Source organism: Montipora foliosa, chromosome 6 (genome assembly GCF_036669935.1).
Source record: "Montipora foliosa isolate CH-2021 chromosome 6, ASM3666993v2, whole genome shotgun sequence".
Lineage (NCBI taxonomy): Eukaryota > Metazoa > Cnidaria > Anthozoa > Scleractinia > Acroporidae > Montipora > Montipora foliosa.
The window spans coordinates 56,050,383-56,060,382 of NC_090874.1; the positions used below are offsets into that span (position 1 = coordinate 56,050,383).

The window sequence follows — 10,000 nt, forward strand, 5'->3', positions numbered from 1 at the left end:
TGAAGGCCGAATTCGTAAGGCTGCTTTTCAATAGCTAACTCATTCTAATTTAAAGCTATTTCATGGGCGCGCGTTGGATATGCTGCGTAAGCGCCGAGTTGGCTATACAACAAGCGCGAACAGAATATTTGTTTGATTAATTTTTCGTTAAATTCTGAACGCTTGGACACTTGGAAAGTAAAACCCAATCAGTTTCCAGCTTGCCAACACTTGACGCAATCAGTTTCCATATTAGGATATATGGTATATGAGCTGATAACCGAGATTGAGTGAACCCATAAGAAAGCTAGAAACGCAATATCCAATATCTAATTTGAAATATCCCCTTGGAGATTATCATCAGCATTCCCATTTTTTTTAACAAAAGAGTCGGCCCACCATTGTCTTTTAAATGTTCAGAGAAAAAATACTAAATGGTAATATAAACTCTTGATACTAGAAGTTTTGAAGACTGACCTGGTTTTAGCCTGGATTTCATGTTCAGGATTAGCCAAAAGAACGATAGAACGGACAACGATAACAATGGATTTAGAACAGAAAACAAGAGGAAGTACGACACTATAAGCCAATGAAATAAGGTGTTCAACAGGAGGTACGACCCTACCCAACTTTTTGGGATTCAGTAATTCAATACAGAATCTCCGTTTGCTGAAAACCGTTCTTACAGATAAAATGTTGATCTGAACCAGCCCAGAATACGAACAAAAGGTTCAATTGTTCAATTGTTTCTCAAAATGTGAAAAAGTACGACGAACTAAAATTTTGCTAAAAAAGCGAAAGTGCTCAAGAGAGCTTGAAATGAAAAATAGTACTCCAAAGTCGAAATTCCAAACGCAATCAGGACAGGCCTAACCTTGCCACTAGCTTAAACCAGCCGTAAGAGACAACACGGATTTCACTTAATTCTCAAAAATATAATATGTCCTGATGTCAGGAGATTCTGATTAACAGCTTCCCAAAACAAAGCCAGCACATGGATGAAACGATAAGACCTGTGCAGAAGACATTCAATACTTTATTGACAGAAAGTACAAATTTTGACACTTATGTGTATGATTTAATAATAACCTATTAATGCTATACAGAAAAATATGGCTCTGATGGCAAATGCGTGGTTTATAATAATAATAATAATAATAATGATAATGATAATGATGATGATAATGATAATGATAATGATAATGATAATGATAATGATAATAATAATAATAAATGATAATAATAATAATAAATAAATAAAATTGTTGCTTAAATGAAAGAGGAACAATTCAAATTAGTAGCCAAAAATTTAGATTCCTGTTTCTTGTTAAATAAAAAATCTGAGAAGAAAATGCTTTTGCTACAATGTCAATTGAACAGTGTCAAGTCGTCAGTTCTTAAAGAGTCTTTACAAATAATTGATGTATTTTGTGTATTGTAAAGTTGACACAGAGAGATAAGGCAATCTTTAAAAAAAAGAGACTTCATTTTTTTCACGATAAATGGACAGATTTCAATTTTGTGAAAATAAATTTTTAACTAGAGGATCTAAAATAAGCTTACGGACCTTAAACCCCTTGAGCCATGATGTCAGCTAATGTATCACAGTAGTAACTTTCTACAGCACTACTCAATGTCCAGTCATGGGCTCGAAACTCAAGCAGCTCAACCAATAAGCATCTTGTCTTGGCTGATGTACCCACAGCAAGAATGGTGTCTCTTATTTTTCCAACAAGATCGTCCATCTTTTCCTAAAATAGAGAAACAACTCAGAAATCACTTTCAGTTCAAAAAGTTGTTATGAAAAGACTTAAGAAGAGGGTGAAGGGGAGGGAACCAGTGTCTTTTCCAGAGCACACATTCTCTTTCAATCCCCACTTTCCCACACACCAAATCCCACAGGCCTTGTTAAAAAAACTAATCACATTTCTATTTTGGTTTGTCTAATTTTCCCAGGGAAACGTTTTCCTTAATCCCCATTTAGGGCCTGATAAGATGAGCCAGGCTAGCCTGGTCAGCCGGGACGGTCAGGTTTGCCGGGATGTCTTTCAATGCGGTAATACCAGTACATGAGGTGACCCAGCCTGGCCGGGCTAAATTTACAATATGTTGTGTGAAAAAAGATAACAACAACAAGAGGAAGTGGAGAGACGTTTGTCTCAATCATTAAAATTCACCATTTTACAATTTAAAAAAAACCTTAAGGCTTTTGCTGTCTTATACATCCTTTATTTAAAAATAAAAAATAACTATTCCGTGGGACAGCTAAACAAGCCAGTCCACCTCATGTAATCGGCCACTTAAATTAACCCTTCAGGGTTTTGCCATTTTATTCATTTTTTCCCAAGTTCATTGTGGAAAATAATGGAAAGCATATTTTCTTTTGGAAAGGTGTTAATATTAACTGCCAGTTTGGGATGGTGGGGTATGTAAGTGCATTACTTGTAAACAAAACCCTTTACATATTTTCTTCTGCGCCAGCTTTGTTATATTTTACAATGTATTGCACGTCTGCCAAATGTTTGTTTTTGATTGTTCACTTAAACATTTATTTAGTTTCTTTTCCTTTACATCATAGGGTGTGCATTTGATAAATTTAACAAATTGAAAGTGTCAAAATTTTGACCACTGTGATGACGAATATCGTTGTCGATAAGAGTACAGACAACGCTGAACCACTTTCGATTTGTTTTTTACCACAATATTCAACGCCAAAGAAAGTTTTTATTTCAGAGCATGACCAAAGTCATGAATTGAAGAAAGAGCAAGCGTTGTCTATAACTTTCTCGCAATATGATTGGTTTATTTCCCAAAATGGGCGTTCCTGATTAGCCATTACATTGAGTGACAAATTGACGCAAGCATGACGTGAGCAGCATTGTCCAGACTCTTATCGACCACAGAAAATTAGCCAATCAGATTGCGAGATTACAAGCAATTGTGGTAAAGATATTTTTTACTAGATTGCTTTCTTCAGTTCTTTTGAGACACTGTACAGTGCTTTCACTGTATTATGAGGAGCCTTTAGAGTTTTGGAGTATCTTTGTAACCCTGGAGTCAATATCAGATGTATGACATCACATGCTTGTAAACCATGGTGTACTTTTCCCTCTTTTTGCAATTGTCGATTTAATTTTTATAGATGAGACAATTCTATGTTCGTTGTTCAATTGTTTTCACTGCAAGTGTTGTAAATAACCAATAATTTATTTGTCATACTTCACTGCTGTTGACCAGGAAAATTTAGGTCTGCAATTTTACATGTCAAATTGAGTCTACCACATTGCAATCTCACTCCGGGAGCCATTGTTCCCTTGACCAGCTGTCAGGATTGAGAGGCTCTGGTCAAATCCAAAGAAGGCTATATTTGATTGGCTGTTAAAAAACGGTTTCATTTCACTTGGAATAAAAGTAGTCAAATATGTACAGCAACATTTGGTAAATTAACGACTTCCCGAAAGCAGTCGGAAGGATACAGATTGTATCCTTAAAGCCTCATACTGAGCTTCTAGAATTCGGATAACCTTTTGAGAGTGTATGCATAGTCCAGTGAGTTGTGGAAGTGTTCTATTTTAGAGGAAGACATATTTCTTAAAGTTTGAATTTCTTAGCCTGTGTACAGACCGCCCCTCCCCTCAAAAAAAATCGGAGAGGAACGGTCTGTGATTTACCGTTGATAATCGTGTTCCATACCACGTGATTTTTCCTGGAATGTGTGGAAAATGATTTGATTGGTTATTACCGATCGATCATTACATCATTGAAACAACGAGTTTTGATTGGCTTTTATTTTTATTTCTCCACATCAACACTGTGACAACCACCGTGAGAGATTTTACGATGAGTTCGTTCGTGTGTACTTTGAGCACGGTACAAAATACGAATAAAAATCTTTTTGATTGTCAAAGAGGTTTTTCTTTTAAAGTACGAGCGGAATTGTTATCTATGGAGTGTAAAGTGGAAATCGATTCGACGTACGTTTGTAGGAATTGTCAGCGCAAAAGAAACGAAAGCGCTCTTCACGAGGTGAATATAGCACTATTCAAAAGATTGTCCACTCGAAAACGTCTCCCGCTATTCCTTACCAGTCAGTGTAATCCCAACCAGCCTAGCCATTCTCAAGTGCAATCTACAAAGCGTGATGCCATGGAAGATTTGAGAATGTACACACCGAGGAAAATAACAGCTCATCGGCAACGATCTGTGCTGTTTTGAAGATCAGAGCCGTACCTGGTTGGAAGACTTGCAAATACATCCTCTCCTTTAAAGAGTGCTTCTATGCTATAAAGCCAAGGTATCTTAAAACTATCGGAGACGCTCTTCGATGCACGTTTGAAATCTACCTCATTGACCACCATTTTGAGAATTTAGCTCCAAACGAAATATGAGCCACGCAAATTTTGGTCAGCAGAGATTACTAAATAATGTATGCAAAATTATTCCGGAACACGATTACTAACGGTAAATCACAGACCGTTCCTCTCCGATTTTTTTTTTTGAGGGGAGGGGCGGTCTGTACACAGGCTAGAATTTCTATGCATAGTCAGAAGACTTTTCATACAGTATATGTACAGTTATACAACTGGAACCAGAGTTTTCTGGTTCCAGTTTTGGATTATTCCATAGCCTCCGGTTCCTGTTCCACATACATGTACATGCAAGCTCTGGGAATGAGATTGACGGCATTGAGAATTGAACAGTGAGGTGCCAGGAAATTACTAGGGAGGGGGGAAAGAAATGCCAAACCTAAAAGGCAATCCCACAGCAAGTGCCCATGCTAGAAATTTTTGGGGTGTGGGGTACAGCCACACAGGCATAGGTTAACTGAGGCCCTGACAGGCGGGGGTCCCATGTCGCTTGTCTTAATTTTAAAATTACTCGTGTCAGGGTTTAATCGGCTCATTCTCGGCCTCGGCGTCACTGTTGGAATTTTGCTGGGAAAGGATGTCTTTTGTCGGAATTTCATTTTATGTGCTGTCGCTACTTTTTGGGCCATGTCGCTTGTCGGGCTGTACCCTGTCAGGGCCTCTTAACTTAATGCCATGCCACAAATTAGGAAAAGTCTCCCAAATTTCTTCCATTGTATACAAAAAAAGGCGTCAATTGACTCACCGCATCGACCATCTCTAAAAGCTTTCCCACTGTCTTAAAATGCCGGTAAAAACAATCTATTTCGTCCTCCTCAAGGTCTTCATCTTCACTCCTGGCAGCACCTCCTTCCGTCATCAATAATTCACCCAGTGTTTGGTATACTGCTCCCGCTAGAGGCTTCAAGGGAGCCTCACCCGTGCGCAAATGATTGAAAAGTTCACATAATAAAGCTGACAAACCTATCCATTCCCTGATCGATTTCTTACGAACAATCTCCCTGTTTTTGTAATTTTCTTGCGTGCTCTTAAGTAAACATCCTCTAAAAACAATCCCCAGAGAATCCGCAGAACAAAGTTTGCTCGAAGCCTTTGCTGCTAAGGGTGCAAACTCACTGTCCTTAAGACTCCGCTGGCATAAGAGGTTGACTACTTCTTTGATTTTCGAAGAAGAATCCGATGAGGAAATGTACTTTGACAATTTTGTCACTGTCTCTTCGACATTTGTATCTTTTAGATCACTTAAAACTTTTGATAAATTGAATTCTTCGGCCGTATTTTCCGATGGTAAATTCTTCTGTTCAACTGGGCTTTCTCCTGGTTTCGTCTGGGCTTTAGGGAACCCAAACCCTCTTCCTCTACCAATGCCGCCACGACCTCGTGCTGTGGAAGACGCCATTGACTCTATCGAAATACCAATTGGGGTGGAGTTAAAAGCGTGTCACCTTCCCTTCCTTTAGCAACAAATATATCCGTTCTGCACAGATAAATGTATCAGAATAAATTAAATGAATGTTCTAATGGAGAAACACGTGTATCAATGCTTAACAGCCACTCGTTTTTCTTGGAATTCTTTAGGGGATCAGTTTTATAAATTTTCCCGACAACCACCCTGCCAAATGTTTTGCAACCTACCCAGAATTCCTTACCATTCGTTTATCCAAGATGGCGCTCGAAGTTGAGTCTGCAGAGTAAGTCGTGTTCTGTATTTTACATGTTACTGTTCTTGATATATTCTCCCTTTCAAGCTTAATCAGATCATACCTTACTTCAAGTTTGTGCTTAAGTTTCTAACTCATTCGTAAATACTGCATATTCATGGTATTTCGTGAATCACGGCTATGCTGCACGTGTCAGGCCATTCGTTGTTTAAAGTCGCATGAAAACAAAGCATTTTTGATCTGTAGTGGATATGTGAATACATGGTCTTCGTAATTGTCCTCCTATTTAAAGCTTCTTTCTAAAGTAATAATAGTGAAAGGTAGTATCGATCATTGTAAGTTCTCTTGCAACATGTACCGGTACATGTATAAATTTATATTATTATACATTGGTGTCACCAGCTCGATTTTGATTGGCTATAAGCACGCAGCTAAAATTCTTGCTTGCTCTGTTTCTCTTACGTCATACCTACAAATAATAGATTTTATATATGTAGAATTGACGTCATACCTACAGACAATAGTTTTATGCATGCAGAAGTGACATCACCTGACACACTAACCAGCAGTTTGATCAGTTTTGTCATGGCGGAGCTCAGCTCAGGAATATGCATAATAAAACAATCATTGAATTCGGTTTTCGCATGTTAGCGATAATTATCAAGGTCTCATCCTTCGGCTTCAGCAGATAACACAAACTTTGGCCTTGATAATTATCGCTAACATGCTCAACCTCATCCATTAATTGTTAAATAATGATAATAATAATAATAATAATAATAATAATAATAATAGCATATCTTTATTTAGACTGAAAAGACCAATCAGCAAAATGAAAAGATTTGCTGGTGTAAACCGGTGATCAGTAAAAATACTAATATTGTAAAGAGTTAACACAAAAAAAGAGAGAGAGAGATAAACATGTATAATATTAAGATATCTACAATATATATATATATATATATATATACAGGATCACATCACAAAACAAGATATTAAGACTGAAAGACACTACAAACATGCAAATTTACATTGAGATATGGAAATTAATTGAATAATTTTGACTTAAAAGTCCTTAAAGTACAGTACCGCTCAGATATACGTTAACTGCGCATACGCAGTGTATACGCATATACGTGTATGCTTATACGCACATACGCGTATACTTACACGCACATACATCTGTGCGCCTGTACTTATACGCACACACGCGTATATTCATGCGCGTCTGATTTTCCTTTGTTATTCAGTACTATAAATTTCCTTTGTGTTGCATTGTTGAGTAAAACAAAGAACTTTTGGATCTGAAGAAAGCTACGAGCTGATAACAGAGAATTTACATACTGCAAAAGCTATCATGTTGCAAACGCGCAGGTCGCTTCCCGTCGCGAATTTATTGGATAACAAGCAAAAGTAATTCAATGTTGATGAATCAGAAGGGAAACAAAAATTTGTCTTAAGTTTGGCATTCAAATACGTGTATCGTTTGTGACCCTTCACGCAAAAAGGGCCTTATGGATTCATTAAAGACCGTGAAATTTTTTCACGGTCCCGGTGCGTGAATTTCAATTTTCACGGCGTGAATACGCCGTAATCACTCTACGATAAGAGACTTTCACTCTTGGCATGAAACTATTCATGCCGTGAATGATCGGTGAAAACTTTCACGTCGTGAAATTAAGGGTAAAAATTCACGCGGTGAAATTGGGAGTGAAAAATAATATTCATGGGTGTGAAATTGATCCAGTCGAAAGATAAATCAACAATTTATTTCCATTTTACCTTTCCGTTGAATTAAAGTGCGTCTTTGTCATGAAAAAAAAAGTGCGTCTTTGTCATGTAGTTCGTAGTCTTGTACTATTTTAGTGCTGTCAAGCTACATGTACATTATTCTTTATTATAACAATAAGCAAAACAGTAAGGAAGCTAGTGAGGCAGACGCGTATATCGGTTTCCCGAATACGCGTATGGTTATACGCACATACGCGTATGGATATACGCACATACGCGTATAGATATGCCCGTATTGTGTGCATATTTTGGTTAACGTATTTCTGAGCGGTACTGTAGGAGTATCGCAATGTTTCTTGCAAGAGAATTCCATTCACGGGGGGCCGCACTCTTAAAACTACATTGGCCTATAGTTGACTTGGTAATCTCATGAACTGTCTAGTTTTGATCGCATGAATTGTGTACAAGTCTTGCGATTTGCCCCAAGGATAATACGCATAGCTTGGTTTTGAAGACGCTCGAGGTGCGAAGCATTTTGTCTTCCACAGTCACCCCAGACTATAACCATAATCCATAATTGGTAATATCGTTTGCTTATATATCGTACGTGGCACTTTCCAGCTGAAGTACTTACATGTACATGTAGATACCCTGTTCAACAGTTACAATCTGGGATAAACTCTTCGAGATATTACATGAACTTGCATACATGTGTATTTCAACTTAGGTTACGATCTATGTGCACCACTCAATTTCACACTATTTGTCTGCTTTAGCAGGTCACCATCTAGAAAAATCTCTAAGTCGCGGGAGGTAGCTATCGTATTCCTTGTGCCGATTAACATGACTTCAAATTTCTTGTGGTTACTTCCCAGTCTGTTTTGTGTCCACCAGTAAGCGATATTGGTAAGGTCTTCATTTACCGAGCGTTGGGCTTCGTTAAATTAATACATGTACATGTATCCGTAGAACTGGCATGAAGTTCGGTATCGTTCGCGTACAATTAAGTATGTATTGTATTAGTCATTTTGCTTCCATTCTATTTGTCAGTGTAATCCGACTGATCCAACAGTTTCTAAAAGAAAACAGCTTGCCAAGGACCCTCGCAACATTACAGGTAAAGTTATAGATAACTTACAGTACATTTTTTATTACTCAGTAATTGACCCTTTGAAGATTGTTTTAGGTTTCTCAGGCTATAAGAATATTGACTATAGCAATGTTTGGTTTTTACAACATTGATGTCAGATTTCTTTTGAAATTCATATTTGCTAACCACCTACAGTACAGTAACAAAAGAAGTCGTTATTTCAAGAGAAAATAAATCTCTGAAACAATGAGTGATGTCACACAAAATATTGCCATGGAACGACATCACGATGATGATAATCAAGCTCTTTATAATAATGATTCAGACATGCTTCTTGAATAACATCTTACTAACTGAGCGCAAGGACTGTACTGTGGAATATTGTTAGTACATGTAAGTTGTTTATTGATAAATGTAATATCTGCTGCAGATATTACATTTATCATGTCAAGTTCAACATCTGCCTGGTTACTAAGCCCCTAGGAGTGTTCTCCTCAGAAACAAAATGGCTGATTGCTTCGCTTCTGTTTCTGAGGATGAATTATGTGAAAAATGTATAATAAAACAATTATTGAATTCGGTTTTCACATGATAATCATGAATTATCAAAACCTCGTGTCTGTGTTATCACAGACCTAACACAGACCTCGGTTTTGATAATTCATGATATCATGCTCAACCTTAGCCTGGGAACGCAGACGTATTTCCGGCGGTCGTTTCTCTCCCCCGAAAAGTAACATCTGCGGCTGCAAAACGATTTCCGTGACGTAAGATCTTTTGTTAGGTTTTTGACCAATCAAATTGTATGATAGAAGCAAGCTCGAGTTACTCTTGCGCGACTTCGCGCAATTGCGTGTCTGAAATACAAGCCATACAGGTAAGATTCTCAGTTGTGGAGCGTGATTATGAGTGATATAAACAACCATGAACGAAACTCCCAAGAAGAGTTCTCACGATTGTGAATGCTGCATTCTTTGTAGAGGGAAGTTCTCGGCGGCTAAGGAGAAGATACGTGTGTTTGGTAAAAGCAATGTTGACATATGTTCTTTGGTATATCGTGCCATAAACATTGATCTTTCTGTTTACGTCGACTGTGAAAAGCTGGCCATTTGTCGCACGCAGTGCTACAATCGCATTGTGCGATTCAATGATTCCCTGCAAAAGGTGGACGA

The 10,000-nt window shown here is 37.8% G+C and overlaps 2 protein-coding genes across 2 annotated transcripts in view; one reads left to right on the forward strand and one right to left on the reverse strand.

Moving 5' to 3' along the window:
• Positions 1-994: 994 nt before the first annotated feature.
• On the reverse strand, positions 995-5,967 carry LOC138007821 (MIF4G domain-containing protein A-like). The gene is made up of 2 exons (XM_068854900.1): positions 5,092-5,967; positions 995-1,730 (listed from the first exon to the last, which is right to left on the reverse strand). Exons 1-2 carry the CDS (start codon positions 5,743-5,745, stop codon positions 1,548-1,550), a joined length of 837 nt encoding a protein of 278 aa, XP_068711001.1. The 5' UTR covers positions 5,746-5,967; the 3' UTR covers positions 995-1,547.
• Positions 5,968-5,971: 4 nt separating this feature from the next.
• The window catches only part of LOC138007819 (WD40 repeat-containing protein SMU1-like), a 38,298-nt gene continuing 34,269 nt past the window's right edge, over positions 5,972-10,000 (forward strand). The window contains exons 1-2 of the mRNA XM_068854898.1: positions 5,972-6,037; positions 8,789-8,855. Coding sequence (XP_068710999.1) covers positions 6,012-6,037; positions 8,789-8,855 — 93 coding nt within the window. The 5' untranslated portion in view covers positions 5,972-6,011. The remainder of the gene's footprint in view (positions 6,038-8,788; positions 8,856-10,000) is intronic.